At 39.1% G+C, this 20,612-nt stretch overlaps 1 protein-coding gene across 5 annotated transcripts in view; it reads right to left on the reverse strand.

Moving 5' to 3' along the window:
- atp8a1 (ATPase phospholipid transporting 8A1) overlaps nt 1-20,612 on the reverse strand; it is a 107,676-nt gene that overhangs the window by 48,604 nt on the left and 38,460 nt on the right. For 2 of the 5 annotated variants that reach the window (XM_039620431.1, XM_039620427.1), the window contains exons 8-18: nt 19,542-19,611; nt 19,335-19,462; nt 18,571-18,682; nt 18,023-18,188; nt 17,660-17,665; nt 15,093-15,220; nt 14,034-14,111; nt 13,852-13,940; nt 5,636-5,708; nt 1,826-1,931; nt 158-240 (exon numbers count right to left, since the gene is read on the reverse strand). In XM_039620431.1, coding sequence (XP_039476365.1) covers nt 158-240; nt 1,826-1,931; nt 5,636-5,708; nt 13,852-13,940; nt 14,034-14,111; nt 15,093-15,220; nt 17,660-17,665; nt 18,023-18,188; nt 18,571-18,682; nt 19,335-19,462; nt 19,542-19,611 — 1,039 coding nt within the window. Of the gene's footprint in view, nt 1-157; nt 241-1,825; nt 1,932-5,635; nt 5,709-8,919; nt 8,965-13,851; nt 13,941-14,033; nt 14,112-15,092; nt 15,221-17,659; nt 17,666-18,022; nt 18,189-18,570; nt 18,683-19,334; nt 19,463-19,541; nt 19,612-20,612 lie in introns of all 5 variants that reach the window. The other 3 variants (XM_031741477.2, XM_039620436.1, XM_031741474.2) reach the window with 2 other exon arrangements.

Here is a 20,612-nt window from a genome sequence, read left to right on the forward strand (position 1 = left end):
AATAGACAAGGGGATAGTTTAATGTTTTTTGGAATGGAACTAGCCTACAGATGTGACTTATTTAGTCGACCAGAGCACGATGATGCCAGTATTATAAATTAAGCAGATCTGTATAATAGACTTTATGCCTTTCCTTAACTTGTTTTGTCCAACTTACTATTTCCACAATGACGCTGTCTGGGGTTCTACCAGAAAACACAAAGCCAAGGTTTCGTGCTGCTCTCACTAAAGCGCCTTCATCTGGGGAGCAAAGAAAAATGTTACAGATTAAAACACCTTTACAAATATCCAAGGTAACATTAAATTTGAGCCTGATATTTACCACAACAGCCATGTTTCACAGTTGCTGCATGAGCCTGGTTCATCTACACACAATTCTGCAATAAGTACAGTGACTGAAACCTGTGATCCAGCTACCCTACAGTGTGCATGGGGATGCTGCAGGGCAAGAAAAGCTCTCTACTGTTTTTTATAGTTCACTTAACCAGCAGCTCTTTGCAGCCACTCTAAAAACCTCAAAGCTTCACATGAACACGACTGTTTGATGCAATCCAAGCCCCCCAAAAAGTCATTAGCAAAATGCTAAAATGCTAAAACTGCAGCTGTATGTTTGTACATTATAAACTGATGTCAAATGCTTTTTCCTTTACACCTGCTGGGCTCTTCAGAAATCTGCATTATTTTCAGGAAACATAACTACTGCTGTTAAAGGCAATATCTATTCTTAGAGTCTCTGTGGTGGATTTCACCTCATCTAATGTTTGTCATGGTGGCAACTTTGATGTTTAGAAATATGTTATGTGTTTAATTTCCTGATTGACAGCTGTCTCAGTCTGTTAAGTTCACCCGTGAATGTGATAGACTGAGGGATCGCAGTGAGCCTTTAAAGAATGCATTTTGTAAACAGCTGATTTCATTTTATAATATGATTCCTGGCTCGTGTGTGCTCTGATGATTACATAAATGTCTTTATGAAATACTGGAGCCCGGAGGCTGTAGTGGTGTGTTCCATTTGCTGTGACACAAAGGTCGCTAGATGGAAAATTAAATACTACAACAAAGAGAAATATCAAGGACACACAAGACCATTTATGCAGAGCACCTGGAACCAGATCCAGACACAGCTGCACAACTAGCCATTTAAAATCTGCTCTTTTAGACATGCTGTTTTGAACCTACTTGTACAGGAGAGGTGTAGAATCACACAGAAACGTGTCACTGGGCAAAATTGAAGGAAGGAAAGGAGAAGTTTTTGCAACTCTTACACTTGTCTTTGACACCGTTAAATCAAGGCAACATGTGTTGCGAGAGCTAGTTCTTTTCTATTTTTAGCTGCTGTTAGGATGCATGTGTTAAGACGACAGCTAAGCTTACACTGTGCCATCGGATCTTCAAATAAGCAGAAGCAGGGGGCCCAGGCATGCTGTTCCATTATGTATCAGTGAACAATAGATTTTAGTATTAAAGAATTATTTATATATTTGTACTGTCTTAGTGAAATCCTTAGCTCATGTTGTAATGATTATCACAATCGATTAATACTGCAGAATCTATAGTTTCTTTTTTTAAATGGTTTTATGGTTTGACGATCAACAACTACAACTGTAGGCAATGTGCAGCCTGTCAAACTTCAAAGTGTATACCTTGAGATTAAAACCTCTTTTGCTGACATGTTGAAAATGAAAATCTGACTACATGCTACGTCAAAAACAACGTAAGAATCAAGAAGAAGTCTGGTAAATTCTGACGATCTTAAATTACTGTGTGTGAACAGACATCACACACTGTAATAGTATCATGTATTCCACTTAAAAGTGGGATATACCTGGAGATGCAGCTTGGTAGATGATTGTTCCATCCATGCGTTCAGGGACTGCAGTGTGACAGATGGCCATCATGGTCATGAACTCCAGGATAACAGCAGCTGTAGGCTACAGGAAGAAGAAAGGGCACTTTGACTTTTAATGTTCTTTCATAAAACATGTAACAGAAGCAAAACAACTACGGTATTGTAGGAAGAGACAGCAAGGACAGAGAGTGCACACTGACAGAGCATAATCAACCTGCAGCCGACATACACAACCTGCTACAGCAGTCGTTACAAATGTGAGGGAGCCGTCAGATTTACAGACAGCTTCTTTTAATACTAGTATGCACTGCAGACGAGTGAATTGTCTGCTAGAGCATTTATTTAAAGTTTTATAAAACCAGACCAAATAAGTTTGCTGCATCATGAGCACAATAGAGCAAAAAAACAACAACTTTACTATCAGTTCTTTTGATTGATTGATTGATTGATTGATAGATATACCTTTATTAATCCCACAAGGGATTAATAAAGGGATGCCGTTCAGGTATATTCCTTTTTGCTAACTATAACCACAAATCTGCACTTAACTACTGGCAGAGTTACATCTAAACACAAAGAATGCAACTTATACAGAAGAACTCATCCTCAAAAGGTACCATTATTAATTGCCGTTCTGACACTTGATGAATTTCCTTCACATCGTGTAGCGCCTAAAGATTTATGACTCCATTTGTTTTAAAGCCAGTCTAAGCTTTGTCAAACTCTGAAATACATGTGGCTTCAGTACTCAGTAGTCAAGCGTGGAGAGTCTAATGACTGTGGATAACGAGCCAAGAGGATCCCACAGAAAGTGCCAGCTGCTGACAGACTCATGCCTCCTCATCCAGTAGAAATGTGCTTCATTTAATGAAAGAAGGCCTAACCTATACACTGAGGCATTGTACATTCATGAAGGGAACAGTATGACTAACTTGCCACGGGACAGACCTAGACAGGCATCTGCTGAGGCTGGAGGACCACCGGCTTGCAGTGACCGACTACAGCCAAGACAGTAATACAAGCAGCCTGCAGGGCTGCAGCAGACCTGAATAATACAGCAACAGTACACACAGTAGCCTGGCGGCAAATGTTTGTTAACAATGAGTTTAATACCAGCCAATGAATTATGAATACAGGTCTCACGAACCTGTAGTCACACATAGAGAACACAAAAGCCCAAGAGTGAGGACATGCTTTCTTTTAAAGTGCAGATATTTGGGCCATCTCTCACCTCCTTAATGGGAAATCTGAGGGTTAATATCAGATGTAGGTTTAAATAATACTGGAACGGTGTAAGATAGCTAGGTAGTGATGGCTCAAAAGTGCATGTTTTCACTCCCATCTGAAACAAAAGGCTGCATCCTCACGCAGAGCATTATTAAATTTGTTCTTTCTGTTGTGATGAGAGGAACAAAGGATCACATGAATGAAGGGGGGATGGGTGGTAAATTAAAAGCGCCTCTTCCAAATGAAAATACATAGAGTCTATTACAGTGCAGGTGGCTAAGAGAGGCCTCCCTGCCTCATAGCAGCATGATAATCTGGACTTGGTTGACAGGTATCCTCTGAAGGACAGGACAGTACGTGTGTGTGAGTGCGTACGCATGTGTGTAATTGAGTTTTAAACCCCAAGAGTGAGGACATGTTTTCTTTTAAAGTGCAGATATTTTGGACAGCTCTCACGTCCTTAATGGGATGAGGGTTAATATCTGATGTAGGTTTAAGGCTAAAAGTAGGTCTTTGCTAATTGCTCTTTAAGGGATGGGATCTTTTCATTAAGACTGCTGTCATGGAAACCCAATGACAATAATGGGATTGTCATTGGGAGGTTACTGTGCCACACCAAGAACTAGTCCAGCCAATAATCACTTGTAAAACCCCAACATGTTGCATTTACACTTCCCTTCCAGCCTGCTTTAAAGGTGCTAGCAAACAGACTTTTTTGATAGGGTAAAGTTTATGACACCGACTCCTCTCCTCTCAGAAGAAAAGCAGAAATGTGACAGCAAGACATCAAGGGTGGTGGTAAACTAGGCAGACAGTACAGACCATCTGAACTTTGTTCTGATGGCACAATTAGATGTGACAGGAAATACTGTGCTGCCAGCTATCACCCCAAATAACTTCTGGGTAACCTGTGTCACAGCAGCAGTGACAGACACTCATCACTTCAGACACAGCCTGTGTGGGAAAAAGTTTAAGGGTGAGGAGAAAATGAAGAAGCCATTGAAACTCTGTGGCTGGGGAACATGTCCAGGGAACATGAAAAGCACTAGAGGGGATGCTTATTTCTGTCAACACTCTTAATTCCCCTCTCCTTAGTAATGTTTATGCAAGAAGCACTCTGAAGGCCATAAGAAGAAGCGCTTGTACCAGGAGAATATCAGCTGTTACATCAAATGCATCGCTTCATTCAGCAGCTCCAGCAGCGATATATAAGTGGAAGCGAAGCACTGATTCTGCATTAATTAAACTAACGTCTTGAAAGTTTGAGGTAATGTTTAAAAACCTTGATGTCGCTTTGGTAATTCAGCTCACTATTACTCAGGGTTACATGGGGTTAGTATTGTTGAAGTCCTTCTAGAAGCAAGCATGTGCTGCCACCTAGCAAGAGTCGCAAAAAACCTCCAAGCACTTATTTTGAATAACTATACACTCACTGACCATTCTGTCAGGTAAAGGGTTGGAGCCTTTTTGCATTCAGAGCTAGGAACTGGAAACATTTCCCTAAGATTTTGGTCTATATTGGAATAGTCTCTTAAATCGCCTTTCTTCCCCATTCTGATGCTCAGTTTGTATTTCAGCAGGTTGTCTTGAGCCTACATGCCTAAAAGCATCAAATTTGCCATGTGATTGGCTGATATTAGATATTAGACATTTGTGTTAATGAGGAGCTGAACACACATACCTAATAAAATAGCCATGAGCATATATATCAACTTTAATGTTGATGATTCTACCAAAAATCTTCATAGTTTTGAGCATGCCTACAACATATCAGTTTAAAGGACAGTCTTCTTATATGCTAGAAGTTACCTTGAAAAAAAATGAATGGGGAAAAAGAAAAAACATACATCTATTATTTATTACAGTCCAGATTAATCAGGCTAAATCGTTAGCAAAATGCATGCAAACCCTGGTTTCCAGACAGCAGTTAGTTATGTACCATAATTACAAACTGGCGAGAGGCTATCAATATGAGACTGAAGCAGATCTTAGACAAACTCAATGTGTGGAGAGATTCTGCTGTCATAACAAAGCAAACATCACAGTGGGATTACTACTTTCCCTGGGCGGTACTACTGCACCTAATTGGATGTGACATTTTGCCTCCTCCACACCACTCTGCAGCTCAGTGACTCAAACAGCCAATCAATCACAGTTTTCACCCACTGCATGACTACAGGTGGTCATTAGAGCTCCCTCTTAAATCCTGCAAAAGATAGCAAGATAGTAGTGCACCTCACTGATATTGTCAGAATTGGCTAATCATGATGCAAAGAAACCGTAATCCACCCCTCAGCATGATTTTAGTCAAACTGATATTAAAAACAATTAAATCCATCAGTTGCCAAATGTGTCTCGTGAGATAATAACATGAGGCATGCGTCCCCACACCCGGTTCACCATTTTAAAGGCACAAAATAAAGCTAAAAAGAGTCTACTTAAAATGCAAAAGAGGATATTATGCAAGCACACACAATTAGATCCAAAATCCGTCTTAATTTTGACCTAAACGGCAGCAGCGACTGCAGGCGGGTGACAGGGAACCTTGACATTACTTACGTGATTATTCTGGAGGTTTTCCAGTAAGTTCGGGTCATTAAATCCTGCCTCGTCTGATGAGTGTGTGCTGTGCCTAGAAAAAGGAGATGCTGAAGTCAAAACAACAGAACATGCTGGCATCCTTGATAGCAACACTGTACAGCACTAAAGTACAGCATGCTGTCCTCAGAGTAGACACGACTAGCAAAAAAAAAAACTCCACGAAAAACAAAACAATGATTCTGCATCGTGATCAAAAGATATTCTGTCAAACTTAACAAGATAAAAAGGAGACAGACTGAACAGTGCTTGTGTACCACTCTTACATGCTAGAGCCTTAGTAAGACTGCATACAATCCACGGTTTTCATTAACATTTAAAAGAAATGCTCTGAGCTGCCAGCCACTGTGCAGCCTTTCAGAGTGTTCCTGAACGTTACATCGAGCACTAACAGTGTTGTTGCAAAAACCTAAAAACGGGACTAAAACTAATTACTATATCATCATTTAGTCTAGTTTTAATTGAGTAAGAAGTATATATATTAAATATATTAAATTATAATGTCCCATAAGGTTCTGGGACATTTTCAAATGCTTTCTTTTATCTGTAATATATCACAAAATATTCAGTATGATAGATACTTAAAAATAAAAATCACACCCATCAAAATACATTCACTGGCAACTTTAAGAGCCACCTTTAAAATCTAAGTCCATTAAATCGAGTGAAGTGTGTCTGGACAATACATGCACAAAGTGGGCCTACAGTATCACATCCTTTCCACCACCACATATTTCATTTTACTCAAAGCCTTCTTATGGGCTGCCCTTTGCAAACAGAAGGTTGTGGAAGTTCTGCGCTCACAGCTAAAGCTGTGGGACATGATGTAATATCCATAGCAGGGACATCACACAGAGGTAAGAGGAACAAAGAACCCCTCAATATGAGTGTTTAGAGCAGTCTGAAGCTTAAGGTGTAAGAGTTCAGAGGTATACCTAATAATTTGGCCAATAAGTGAAATTAGAATTTTTTTTCAACCAACTCATCTTTTCAGCTCTAGAAAAAACGAATTTACACTTATACTGGCAGCACACAACAGATCTCACAGCCAGCGCTTTGTGCCAACAGTATTGACATTTGCTGAATAAAGTATTAAACACAGTGCAGCCAGAATGCAAATGCTGGTCTCCCGGGCTTCAGAAGTGGGATGTACAGTGTCACTATTTGGGATTTTGTCCATGCTGGCAGAAACAGATCGTCCTTTGACAAAGCAGTGCCCTGAAATATCATTTCCCAAGGAATCCACGCGCGTACATTTATTCATTATTCTGTTTATAAATCGGATCCTCTTTCGTCATTTGCATAAATAAGAAATGCTGTTCCCCTTTTATTTTAATTTAATTTAGAAATTAAACAGCACATGAGGAACTGCTTACAGTGATAGCAGACAGGCTGAATTTCTGGCAGCTAAAAAAGACCGCATTACTCAAACACTAATCAAGCTCTAATGAATTACTGGAAACCCAATTAGTCTCTAGCCAGAAGTACTTTTTTTATTTCTGGCAAGATAGAAAATAATCAACAAGTCATGCAAAACTTCAAAAAATCATTTCTGATAAATGAAAGGAAAGGATGTATTTTTATCCCTGTAACAGTGGCTTAAGGCAGTGATTATGTAGCCACCAGCCACTCGCTGGCTCTCCAGCAGGGATCAATTTATGATTCTGTGATAAATAGACCTATAGATCGTGGAGACAGCAGCTTTGTCCATGGCACTGGGGTTTGATAGAAATGTTACTGAGAATGCCATTAGCAACCATAATTCTTTTTAATCCCACAGGATATGCTGTTCAGATCCCAAAGAGCCAAGCAGCCAGCTAGTAATACTCCATCCACTCCACAGAAAATAGAGCTTTGGAGGGAAGGAAATATAGGGAAAAGACAGCAATGCAATTAAACAGCCGGGCAGGAGTCGATATTGTGTTACCCCTACACAGATGCACTGGAGGCAGGGAAATTTATCACACTTGCAGTCTTTATTAAAATCTGTCATGGAGAAATAGGAAAACAAAGTCTGCATTTTTTAAAACCTCCATGAATATAAACAAGGACGGAAGCCATTTCAGCTAAAAAGGTTTAAGTTTGAACTCATATACTGCAAATACACAACCAATTACAAATGAACGTACAGGAGCTATTCAGCACCCCTTTATATCTGTAAATGACATAAAACACGCACATTCACATGAAGCCCAAATGCATTATTTTTTTGTGCCATTACTATTGTTTTTAACCCTATACAGGTAAGAAAGCCACAACCTTTCTCTACAGTATATCTCGCAATGTCGGTTGTCTTGATGAAATTTGCGAGGTACAAGGCCGGGTGAGCAGGACAGTCAGCTATTGATTATCTGCCAGCACACAGAGATCCTGTCACTATGGGAACAAGGGTGCTGGCTATTCACAGTCAATAACCAGGGACCAGTTCCAGATCAAACCTGCGGCACATCAAGCTGACCCGTTACCGTCAGAAGGAGGAAATAATAAAGCTTGAGGTGCATCAGCGGTGTCGGAATCCTTGTTTCTCTAATCTATCTGCAAATAATAATAAAGAGTCTATCTCTTTAGTGAGGGAAAAAATAACAATATAATGAGACATGCTTTCACTGAAGCTGCAACATGATGTAAAGCAGCAAGACTCAATATTTTGGCATAATAGGTATTAACAAACAGGCTCCAATCCCCCATGCAAAATGGATGAGACACGCCCATGCTGTTACTGCAGATCTCAACTCTAGAGCAGATGGATCTCAGAAGCAGAGCTGCGTGTGTGCGCCTGTGTGTTACTGGATGTGTGAGAAAGAGAGAGAATAAGTGGGTGTGTAGCTTCCAGCTGAAAAGTTTGATGTCAACTGGGGAAAAGGAGAATATGGTGCACAGCTTCAGCCTCCACACAACGTACGGTAAACGCTGGAAGGCTTTGTCTATCAAACCTGCTTTTCTAAACTTCCCTTTGAGAAAGCCACAATTCTGAAATACTCATACAGTTCATTATAAATACTACTACTGCTACTACTATGTTTGAAGCTGTACATTTACGACAGCAGATACATATTTTGATTCGGGAGCCACAGTCACATACAGCACGTCCCATAATTACTGAACGGACAGAGAAAACAACAAAACAAACACACACTGAGGTATTGTGTTCAAAGTCACCATTTCCACAAGGCAAGGCAGCACTAATACATCACAAAAGCAGGGAGCGAATAAAAACAACCACCATTTCACACCCATCATCTTACCAGTCGTCCTCTGCAAAACTACCCTCCTCAGCCTCAGGGACGTGACTGTTGGAGCGAAAGTGAGAACAAAAGGCATCTTGTTGACAAAATATTATGTGAACATGTTGTTGGTAAGTGCAGGCGCCGGGATTTTTGTTAAAATGGGATCGTTCAGGAGGAGTTGGAATATGGCAGGTTAGTTAAGGTTCTGTGGTTAGGATGATAGCGTTGATTACAGCAGGTCCTCTAATCGCTTATTTGTTTCCAGAATTTTTTTTTTTTTTACAGTTGTGCAAAATATTCATTCTTGACACTTTTTTACCAGGAACTACTTACAACCAGCAGTCAGATATTTTAGCAATTTAAGACTGGAAACAGGGAAACACCTATTCCAGCAATGTTCACGGGTAACATAATGATATATCTTTACATTATACATCGTCTCTTTGTTCTCAAGAAATAGTCTGGCAACATGCTAAAACTCCAAGTTTTCTTCTTTTTGGGGGTTGCTGTAGTGCAAGCCATCTGCTAATTAGAAGGTTGATGCAGTGATCCCTGAATGTTTCAGTCTCCAAGTCTGCATGCCTGCCTAAGTATCCATGGGCAAGACAATGAACCCCAAGATGCACTCCGATGCATTGAGAGAAAAGTGCTTAAGTGAATGGGTCAGTGAGGCATGTTGTATAAAGCACTCTGACCGCTCAAGAAGGGTAGAAAAGCACTATATAAGAACCAGTCTATTTACAAAGTCCATCTCTCTTTGATTTTATTGTAACAATTATTAAAGAAAATACATTGGAAAGAAGCCCAACTGTGCTTTTATTCACTAGTCATCATTTACCTTAGTAAATGTGGAAAATGAAAATTGTTATTTCCGTACATTACAGGTGTTATTTTAGCTGTGATTATTAAGAAGCAAAAATAAACAAAAAAGGAGACTGCTTTCAGTACCATGTTTTTGTATATCTATTCAAATTGTGCATGATTTGAAGGACCGCTCTTCCCCTATTATTTTCATTTTATATGCAGTTGTGGTCAGAAGTGAATGTCACGGTAATTTGGGGTTTTTAGATTTCTTTGTACTGTTATTTGTCGAGGGTGGAATGAATGTAAAACCAAGAACTGGGTGCACATGTTTGTTTTGGATTTTCTCCAATCTGCCCATGGTTAAAAGTATACATACACCCCCATTAGTATTTGGTTAAATGTTGCATAACCAAGTTGTATCTCCACCAGAAGCTTTTTGGTAGCCACCAAAAAGCATTTAAATTGGTTTGCTTCCTGGCACGGAAACAGCTTTTAAATCCAATCTGAAAATTTTTAATAGGTTTGAGTTTGGGGCTTTGGTAAGGCAATTCCAGAAGCTTATTGTTAGCCTCATGTGTCCATCCTATAATGATTTCTGATGTGTTTTGGGGGTCATTGTCTTGTTTGGAGGCCTACTGCTGTCAAAGCTTCAACTGAACGTGAAGATGAAGAATTCAGAGGTCGTCTCTCCTTCTTCATTACCTGATTTAGTTTGTGCGATGTACCAGCACCAGCCCCAGAACATGATGCTACCACCACCATGTTTGACAGGTGGTACAATGTCCTTAGGTTTGATAGCCTTAGCTCTATTCCTTCACTCTTCAATATAACTAAATCTTTGTCTTAACTGACCAAAAAACAAACAAAAATAATTCTCCATAAGACATTATCTTGTCCATGTGGGCTGTTCCTGAAAATTCTAAACAATTTCCTCTCACCTGAAGGTGATAGTTTTGGTCTTTTTCTGGACCTTACCAAAGTGGTGACACATCGAAATAACTTTTAACTTGACTTTCACATTGTTATGAGTATTGGTCCATCAAATGTTGTCAGCCAAACCTTTTTTATGCTGGCAAAACGTTGAATTCAATCATGATCACTAAAAAAAGGTTTATTGGCCTTAGCCATATCAAGTTACAAAACACTGTAGAACCTTTAACACCGCATATTAAAATATTTAAATGACTGTATATATGTTTGAGCTTGTGCATATACTATCTGAAAATCTAAAAGTCAAATCTGTGCATCCTGTTCTTGTTTCTTAAAGTCACTACAGATGTATGCGCTAATCAATCCACTCTGGAAGAACAATTCAAAGAAATCATTAAACACCAATAATTACCATGACATTCATGCCAATGATGAGTGCATCTAAACCTTCCACAACTGTCTGCAACTGTAGATATAAAATACATGGAGATTCATTAGAAAGAGTTAATTTTATGTTATTAAAATATACAACATCTGCTACAGTAACACTTGCTAGAGTGACTGGTATATATGACATCAGTAAACTATATGGTTGATTTTAACTAAATAAGGTGCTGGATTCACCCAGCAGATGTAAGGTTGATAACAAAAAGTGCACATAAAAACTGAACAACTACAAAATAAGATCATTAAAAGGTGTTACAGTGGAGAGATGTTACTTTAATGTCTAAAGAGAAAAGTCAACAAAATCAAAGGAGAAAACAATCCAAGAAAGACAAAGTAGTAAAACTAGAAATTAATAGAAATCATTTTATAATTGTAGCAGCTGTCAGCAGGCTATCACAATTCGGTGCATATTTTCAAGGTCACCAATGAACGTAGTTTTATAACATTAAATACTGAATGTGGCCAAAGAGCATTCCAGCATTATTCCATTAGATTCAAACTCATACATCGAGGCTTCACTCTTTTACCTACAGTAATGAAACACTGTGACTATTTGAATCAACAATAAGTATGTATAAGACTACATATCCTCTAGTATATGCTTCAAGAATTCTCTTCGTTAAGCCACTTTTAAATAAAATAAAAAAGAGCTTTGTAATTTGAGCACATCTTTACATAATTGTGCTTTCACTCTAGCCTTAAATAAAAACCCAGGAGGATTCTGGGAGCCTCCCTCAGATTGGGACTCCAATCCAGTGGAATTAATTAATGTCTACACCCTTGGGGATGTCTTTATTAATTACAGCAGCACTTAATTTGTGTAGAGGAACACATGCGGGCGGCAGCGTCGGGGGGGCTTTGTGTGCGTGTTCTGGCACTAAATTACAAGTCACGCTACAAACTAAGATCTATACACATGCTTGTTCATTCATTTGAACAAAAACATGCCTCATTTTATCTTTGCTTTACTCGTATTATCCCTTTTTGCACAATATGTTATTACTTACTGCTTGATATTTAAAAGCTGTTCTTCTGAAATTAAAATAAAGGTTAAAAAAGGATGCAAGTATGTTAATTTGAGAATTTAAAGTTTAATTAAGCAAGAGCTGCCTCTGAACTACTCCATATTTCATGATTAACAGACAGTTGAAAGCATTTATAATAGGAAAGAAGGAAGTTCCAGTTATTCATATTATATAACAATATCCAAAACAGACTCAAGTATGCCACACTCTTTTACTATTGGTCCGTAATGTTAAGATGGGTTTTGGGTGTTTATATTATTAAATATTTCTCAGTATTACTGCTCTGTATGACTAAAGTCCTTCATTAAATAAGTTTTTTTTACTACAGTACATACCAACCTGTTGGCTCTGGCCTCTAAAATGGTGACTGGTAACAATGATTGAAGTCTTATGGACACATTTAAAAGAACAAATCAAAACCTCCCAGCACAAACTTGCTGACACAATAATCTTCTTTGAAAAGAAAAATAAATGTGAGATAAAAAGTTATTTTTTTAACTTTGTAAATTAAACGAATTGGCTTGGATGGACAGAGCTAGAACGTAGCAGTACAGCTGGCATTGTTATAGTATGTTGGATAATGAATCCAGAACAGTGACCTTTCAGAGTCAACCGTTTCTGACCGTCTAATTTTGGAAACGCATAAGAAAAAAGATGAGGAAGCGATGGCCAAACGATGGCATCTTCAAAATTCTCGACTTATTAGAACTGGTTGTCTTCCCTCCTGCTATGAAACTCTCATCCATATTTATCAGTTGCGTAACAGGGAGTCTGTCTTTCAGAGAATCAAAGAAAACATCTCTAGCCTTTTGAAGGAGGAGTGAGTGCTTGTCCCTGATGACCAGCAGGTTTAACCACCAATATAACCATGAAACAACAAAAAGATATTGTGTAACACCAACATTACATACCAAGAACATCATACAAACCTTTAATCCACACCAGCAATGGTTACGACATAAATATCAGCAATGATTTTGGAGGTTTCGCATCACCAGCACGTACAGCACTTAAATGGGCTTTACGCTGCTGACCCAGGGATCGACAGTGACAAACTGTCAGTGCTCCCACTGGACTCACAATCACAGCCTAATGAAAGTACAGAGAACTCCAAATAAAATACTCTTTTGTCCTTCAGCTTGCACTTCATCAATCACGCTTTTAATTGAATCCTAATGGGATTAAACATGTACTGTCACGCCTGCACTTTCTTTGATTCTGTGAACACTCTGCTCTCCCACTTGTTTTGGATCCACTGAGGCTCATTATCTATGCATGAAAGTGAAATGAGCAGGGGGGAAAAAAGGCATTTAGGAGAGATTTAATGTTTAATGTTGAACTCTAGCTAAAAGAATTTGAAGAGCTACAGGAGTTGAGGAAAAATAAATTCATTTTGGTTAAAATACGATACTGTGAGTTATCAAGTTATATCAAAACACCATTGAACTCGCACCACACTCGGAAAGTACAAAGAGGCATATCCAGTCTTCACAAACATCTCCAACATGACAAACAACGAACAAACGCACGGAGAGTGTAAAGTGCCTTTGCTTGCAAATGCCTGCCCACTTTTTATTTTTAGTTTATGTCGAGAGGAGCACTGATGTACCTGCTAATGAGAAGGTAGGGAGGGAGAATGAAACGCCAGATGCACTATGATGCACACTCGGCACTTAATGAAGGGCAGAGGATATGAGGACGAAGCCAGGGAAAATGGAAAAACAGGGAGGAAAGCTCAACATACCCATAAGCCACACCGGCAATGGTGCATTTCTTGAATTGCATCACGTTGCAGGTGAGAGTTCCTGTCTTGTCTGAGAAAATGTATTTCACCTGAAAGGAAAGAGAAACACAGAACACTTTAAAAGAGATCTCTTTCAAATAAGTGTTAGCACATATAAAATATATAAATAAATATATATATACCTGGCCTAATTCTTCATTCAGATTGGAGGTGCGGGCCATGGCAGGTGTGTTCGTGGGCTCATACAGCATATCAGTGTCCTAAAAACAATAATGGAAGAACTCAAAATATAACGTTACTGAACAAACAACATGTTTTGTTAACAATCTTCATATTAATTTAGAAAGAATGAACAAAGTCTCCCAAAAACCGGTGCTTTACTTCAATCCTGACAGTCAATTTTCCCTGGAGAAAATACTGAACCAATGGGAGATATGGAAAGGGAAACCAACAGAGAACTGTCCTAAATGTTACTACAATTTACTCACTAGGGCTTCATTTAAAATTAAAAGTTGCTCAAAATAACTTTTCCAAAATAAAGGAAACATGGATGCCTCAGTCAAGATATTCAGTGAAGTTGACCTACTTACTACAGATACTCATGATGCTAAACCAAATGCTTAACATCAAATTTAGATGCATTTTCCCTTTGCAGTGCTATTTGCAGATGTCAATATAGTAATAGTGTTTAAAGTCATTTTTTAGGTTCTTTTGATGACCCCATGTTGCCACTTTCAGCTTCATGTCAAGCTGAAACAGCCTTTGCATACAGTATCATCACCTTATATAACAGACATAGAGGAAAAGATTTTTCAACAGTTGGCTTCTTAACAAATCGATGCACAGCAACATTAACATTCATCTGGAGTCATGTGCTGACCTGACAGACTTCAGTCCAACATTCATTCTCTTTTAGCTCTTTTTGGTTTCTACCAGCTATAAAGGAAAACTCTGGCACTTACTCGCCAGCTGCTATGTTAACCCATCTTTTATTTGATGCTTCTTGTAGTTTTTCCAGAAACATTGCTGATGAGACTCACAAAAATACATCAAAACTGCTAAGAGCTTAAAACGCTGTGAAGAAAACTCATGATTTGTCATCGTTCATCGCTCCCATATTCCCTTTTACAAAAGATGCAGCAATCTGATCAAAGTTTAAGTAGTGAATGTTTAATTGCAGATAACTGCCTATGCAGAAACACTGTCTGAAAAACAGCACATCTATCTCGACTTGAACTCACCCAGTTGATAAAAAAGGCTTGGACGAACTTGATGACCTCCAGCGTGACCAGGAGACTGATGGGGATGAGGTTGTTGAACAGGATTATGAAGGTGAGGAAGTTAAGGCCAAAGTTAGCTGCCCCACCATCTACAAGGGGAAGAGTTTTAGACAAAAAAGAGGAAGTAATACACAGAAGACTCATCAATGTTGGTTCATAATTATCTGTTAGTTAAATCAATATGCCCAAAGCTACTTCCAGCCAATGATCAACATTATCCCAATCTGGAGAATGTTCTGGGTTAATATCGTCCATTAGCTGGAATTAACTATTCCTTCCACCCAACCTCATCCTCTTACAACTCAACCGATTAGCAATCCAATTTAATGTCCCAAAGATTGAAAGTAGCGAACGGGGACTGAAATATCTCAAATGTCATTAGTGTCGCAGCAGCAGCCTTGGCATCCAGCATGATCCAGGCAATGATTCCACAAAGCACTATGCAAAATGATGCCGGTTCCCCCGAGAGCCCCGAACAATTGGCAATGATCAACATGTAATCCCATTGACACCAAATATGAAAACAGGAGGGATGTGATTTACCTTTCCTCAGCTTGCAGGAGGTGCAAATGTTACCTTCCTAAACCCAAGCCTTGATCTTAGCATTGCGGTTGAGAGGGGCGAACCCTCCCCCATGAAAGAACGATTCCAAAACAAAAAAAACAACTGAATGGCACAAAGAAAGTGGCAGAATGGAAGCTATTGCTACAACAACACATGTAGGTGGGAAAATGTTTTCAGAAGTGGGGGGGGGGAGACAAACAGATGCTCTCAAGACAAAGGAGGGAGATTCAGTCCATAGCACATTCTCAACCAAGAAGGAGTGGAAAAGAGTGGGTGGATTATGCCAGCAAAATAGTTTGGGTGTTAATGACGATCACCTCATTTCACTTCAGTAGCAGTCTTATTATGTCACGCAGAAATGCTGCTATCAAACAACAGAGTGACACTGGATCGGACCAGCAGAGCATCATTAAAACCTTAGCAAACGGGACATGCATAGGTCACAAACCAATCTGATGTCACTTGTATGTGAAAGTAATATGTTCTAACCAGGTGAAGGGAAGAAATTTGCACAAAGTTCACTGTAAATTGTTTGGTTGTATTATTCTAATTAAGTTTTAAATGTTTTTGTTTTAAATGGCATGTCTATGCAAGAGCGAGAAAACCACATTTCCTCCTCATCATGCAGCAAGCAGAAGTGACAAAGTGTCAGTTAGCATTGCAACATTTGGAAGAAACAGTCAGCATGACTACCTCCAGAAAGAATGTAATGTAAAAATCAGTAACCATACATTCTGGATCTGAGAACTTGTATTAGTTTGTCATGATTTCAACAACAAAATCATTTTTTTAAATGACATGCACAATCACAGGCTTCTGTGTGATGTGTGTTGGGATAACGCTGACTCATATGTTCCTCTTTGCATTTACTTTTATAATGCTGTTGAGTGGGTGAAGTTACAATAATTTAAGACAACAAGGCAGCGTGGTGAAACTGGATGTTTACGATGTGGCAGTTTCCCCACCTCTCTCTTTTGCCACAGGTTGGATAATATGCACTGGACAGAGCCTCAACAACTCCTTATGGAAATCAAATCAGTCTCAAGATGGATGCTTGCCTTATAATTTACACTCCCCTCGACACTTTGATATGGAGTCTTTTAAGTGTGGGTTTTAAGGTCACTGAGGACAAAACCCTTAAAAAAAACCAATAAAAGCCAATGGAACACCTCATCAAAAGGGTCAGTGTAAGTCATAATGTAAGCTTGAACTGACCAGGGCACAACCTCTCCTACACAGGCCTATCAGGGTACAGAGTAATGGCCAGAGCGTCACGATAATCACTTTGCAGACCAGGTTCAGAGCTTCATCGCAGCAGCTGCCGCTTTAAGGAACTGAGCAGCACAAATTCTGAACTGCAATAATATCTGTAATGTCAACATTAAAATTGAGCCATCTTCTATTATGGTTTGAGAACAGAAGTAAAAACTAAGCAGCTTTTCACTTCTATCCCTCCCCACTCTGTTCTTTGAAAAATCCACACAAGAAAAGATCGCTGCAGAAGCATTTAGAAAATGTCAGTTTTTGCCCCTTGGGCTGCGCCACATGTTGTGTTCAGGCAATAAACACGTATAAACCTCCTCCCTCGCAGTCAAAGTAAATGCTGCTCTTTATTTCTCGTGAAAAATGAGGTGGGAATAAATGATAGTCTGAAGCTTGGGAGCTGCAAAGTGTTTAACGTGACACGAAAAATGGAGGAAAAGTGAGACACTGTTTTTAATCAGGCACTGAAAAAAAAGAAAAAGAAAAAAAAACTAGACAAAGGTATAAGAGAGCTGGAGGGGAAAACCTATCGTTGGATCCCTGGTATGTGCTTGTCCATGGCATGGGCCCGTACAAAGTAGGGCAACCATATAGGGGGCGAGGGTAGGGGGCTTCATTTGCTTAGCAAAGGCAGAGCTTCAGTAAGGGATTAGTAAGGGAGGGTCATTCACGGATGGCCAAGGCTTTTAAATGGTTGTTACCTGGAGCTGTTAAAAAAACGACAACAAAGAAAACAACAAAATCAAACAGAACATTAGAAAGGAACAAAAAAGTACAGCAGCGCAGTGATATTCAACCATTTTTTTGTTCCAATCACACTCATTCACGACACATTTATGCACGTCACGACTGTCTTTTCTCATTAACAGGGAATTCTCTTATTCCCACATTGCCACATATTTCACTTGTAAAGCGAAACGCAGTTTTAAACTGAGGCAACACAAAAACGGCACGACACATACCAGCATTTAGGAACTTAAAACGACAAAGAAATAAGCTGATATGAACAAGTGAGACAAAATATGTGGAATTAGATGTGCAGCATAGGCTGTCGGGACTCTTACAGTTGAGATCCATGTACCAAGCATCGTTGCCATACTGGCCCTTCCAAATGGTTTGGCCAATGGAGCAGACCAGAGAGATGGCCAACAGGCATCCAAACAGCACAAGGATCTGAAAGTTGGTGATACGCTCCACGTTGGACAGCTTCAGAGGAGGCCGCGTGGAATTCTGGGTAAAACGTGAAAAAAGAGATGTGGTAAAAAAAATGAAGAAGTAGAACAAACAAGTGTTTTCTCTGTTGTTGATGACAATATAAAAACCTCCGCAAAATATTATCTAAGCCATAATGACAAACCACTTATGAGTATGTGATACCTGAGCACTAACACTTGAGAACCACCAGTAGAAGCAGCCTGACATACAGTTTGTACCGTATATATTAATTAATCAGTTAGTTTAACAGTTTTGGCTCTGTAACATGTATAAATACGTCACATCTGCTCACAACAAAAAGAAAAATCTGCAAATATATTTTAATCATTTTGCTCGTTTACCACAGTGACTGTTTTACTATTTCTAGACAAATAATCACTCCACAAATGTGCTTCACCTGCATGAGCTTTGTGTCATGTCCTGTGTAGACTACCACGCCGTGGATCCATTGTGTGTTCCTCAGCTGGGCTCCTCTCAGTAAGATCTGGTCTGGACCCAGTGGTACTGTGCTGTATTGAGAAACACGGCTGACATTTTGCTTTTTAAATATCTCACCCTATCTCACCCTGAATCAATAATTGTTGCTTTTACATACAACTACTGAATTCATATTAACCTTTCAGACCATGCAAACAATAAGTGTAATCAATAACTGAAATTTACAGTGCTGTGCAAAAGCATTTGCTACTTTCTTGGTTTTTTTTCTGCATATTTGTCACATTTACATGTTTCAGATCATCAAACACATTTTAACATAAGACAAAGAATGAAATCATCATTTAAAAATGACATGGCTTATCTTTGTTGTAAAACAATTCCCATCAATAGAATCACTCCTTTGATCTCCCAAAAGCCAGATGTAGCTTCCAGTAATAATATTCATGTAAAAAGAGCTTTATTGAAACAGACTCCCAGAATAAAGATATGTTATCCTAGATATCCTAAAAGCATCCATCTAGCATGCAGTGCATTTTCCTTACAATGGAAACAGACTCATAATTAAATATCACTGCAACAACGTCTTTCATTTATTCAGCAGAAAGATAAAAGATGCCCTAAAACCTCATAACACACTTATTCTGGCTCTGTTCCTAGCTAATGGGCTATTAAGTTAGTAAGAGGAGCAGCGAGCCAGTCACAGAGCTCTGCATCTGAGCCCACCTGTGTCCATCCAGGCGGATGTTTCCAACAAACTCATACAGATGTCGGTTTGGGCTTTCACACTCCATCCGCCCAGACAGACGCATCAGGCTGTCAATTTCTTTTATGTCTGCAGTCACTTGGAGTCCCTGTTGGTGTAGTTACAGCAGCATTAAAACACACTGCATACAATGAGAACTTAAGAAAGAATAATAAGGAGATAGTCACCTGTCTGATTTTGAGGTTTGTTTCTCCATCCAGGTTAGATGTTTCAATGTAGCACATACCCTGTGGTTCACTGTTGTGGAGGGAGAAGATTTAGACGTTTGTGGTACGAGAATATAAGAGTAAAACTCTAAATTCAACTATATATTACACTATATTTAACCTGTTCTTGTTTTATATAATTATAACTATATATTAAACTGAAAATAAGTACGCAAAAAAGTACTGATTATTTCCACTTAGTTTATTGTCTAATTGTTACTAAGTATGACATAGAAAATGGCTATCACAAAATAACAGCAGAAGAATAAAGCACTGCAAACAAAGATGCTAAAGAGGCCACTCAGGAACTACATCTATATTTTAGTGAAGTTAGCCATTTAATTGTACAGTAAACACCCTTAGGAGAGACATAACATCTTTGTTTGGTGCTGCCACTAAGCTTAACTGTCTTTCAAGAAAAGTGAAAGTACATTGCAAAGGGACAGAGAGTAGAAAGAGAGAGAAAACACATCAGAGCACACATCACAACAAACAAAGCAGACATACAGACTCTGACAGACTCTGGGCACAGGGACAGCGTTGGAGCATGCCAGTTGTTAAGGTGAGCTGGGTCGCCAGTTAGCTACTGTCTTAAATTACCAGTGTATTTATACTTAAGACAGTGACGCTCTACAAAATTAGCAAGAGGTCTGCTGTTTTAGCCATCAAATAAGTTTTGTTTCATGGAAATGAGCAAAAGTCTATTGCAATGGCCAGGAAGTGAATTCTACAGTAACACTCTGTGCAAACTACAGCTTCGGTACAGAACATGCAAAGTTGACAAAACTATGAATCCGAGATGACTTCATCTTGGAATGTGACTGCATGCAACCTGCAACATTAACACAAATTGCTGCATTCAGGATGCCATACAAGCCATGCAAGGATAACATATTCAAGACCCAAAGAAAGAATCTACAAAAAGGAAAACACGATCCTTTATGTTTTGTCCTTTATGTCTAGATGCCTTCATTCACTCTGAGCACTGTTAGAAGTTTCAGCCAAACACTTAAAAGTGTCACGTAACTATGT

The sequence above is a fragment of the Oreochromis aureus genome, linkage group 2, assembly GCF_013358895.1.
Source record: "Oreochromis aureus strain Israel breed Guangdong linkage group 2, ZZ_aureus, whole genome shotgun sequence".
NCBI lineage: Eukaryota > Metazoa > Chordata > Actinopteri > Cichliformes > Cichlidae > Oreochromis > Oreochromis aureus.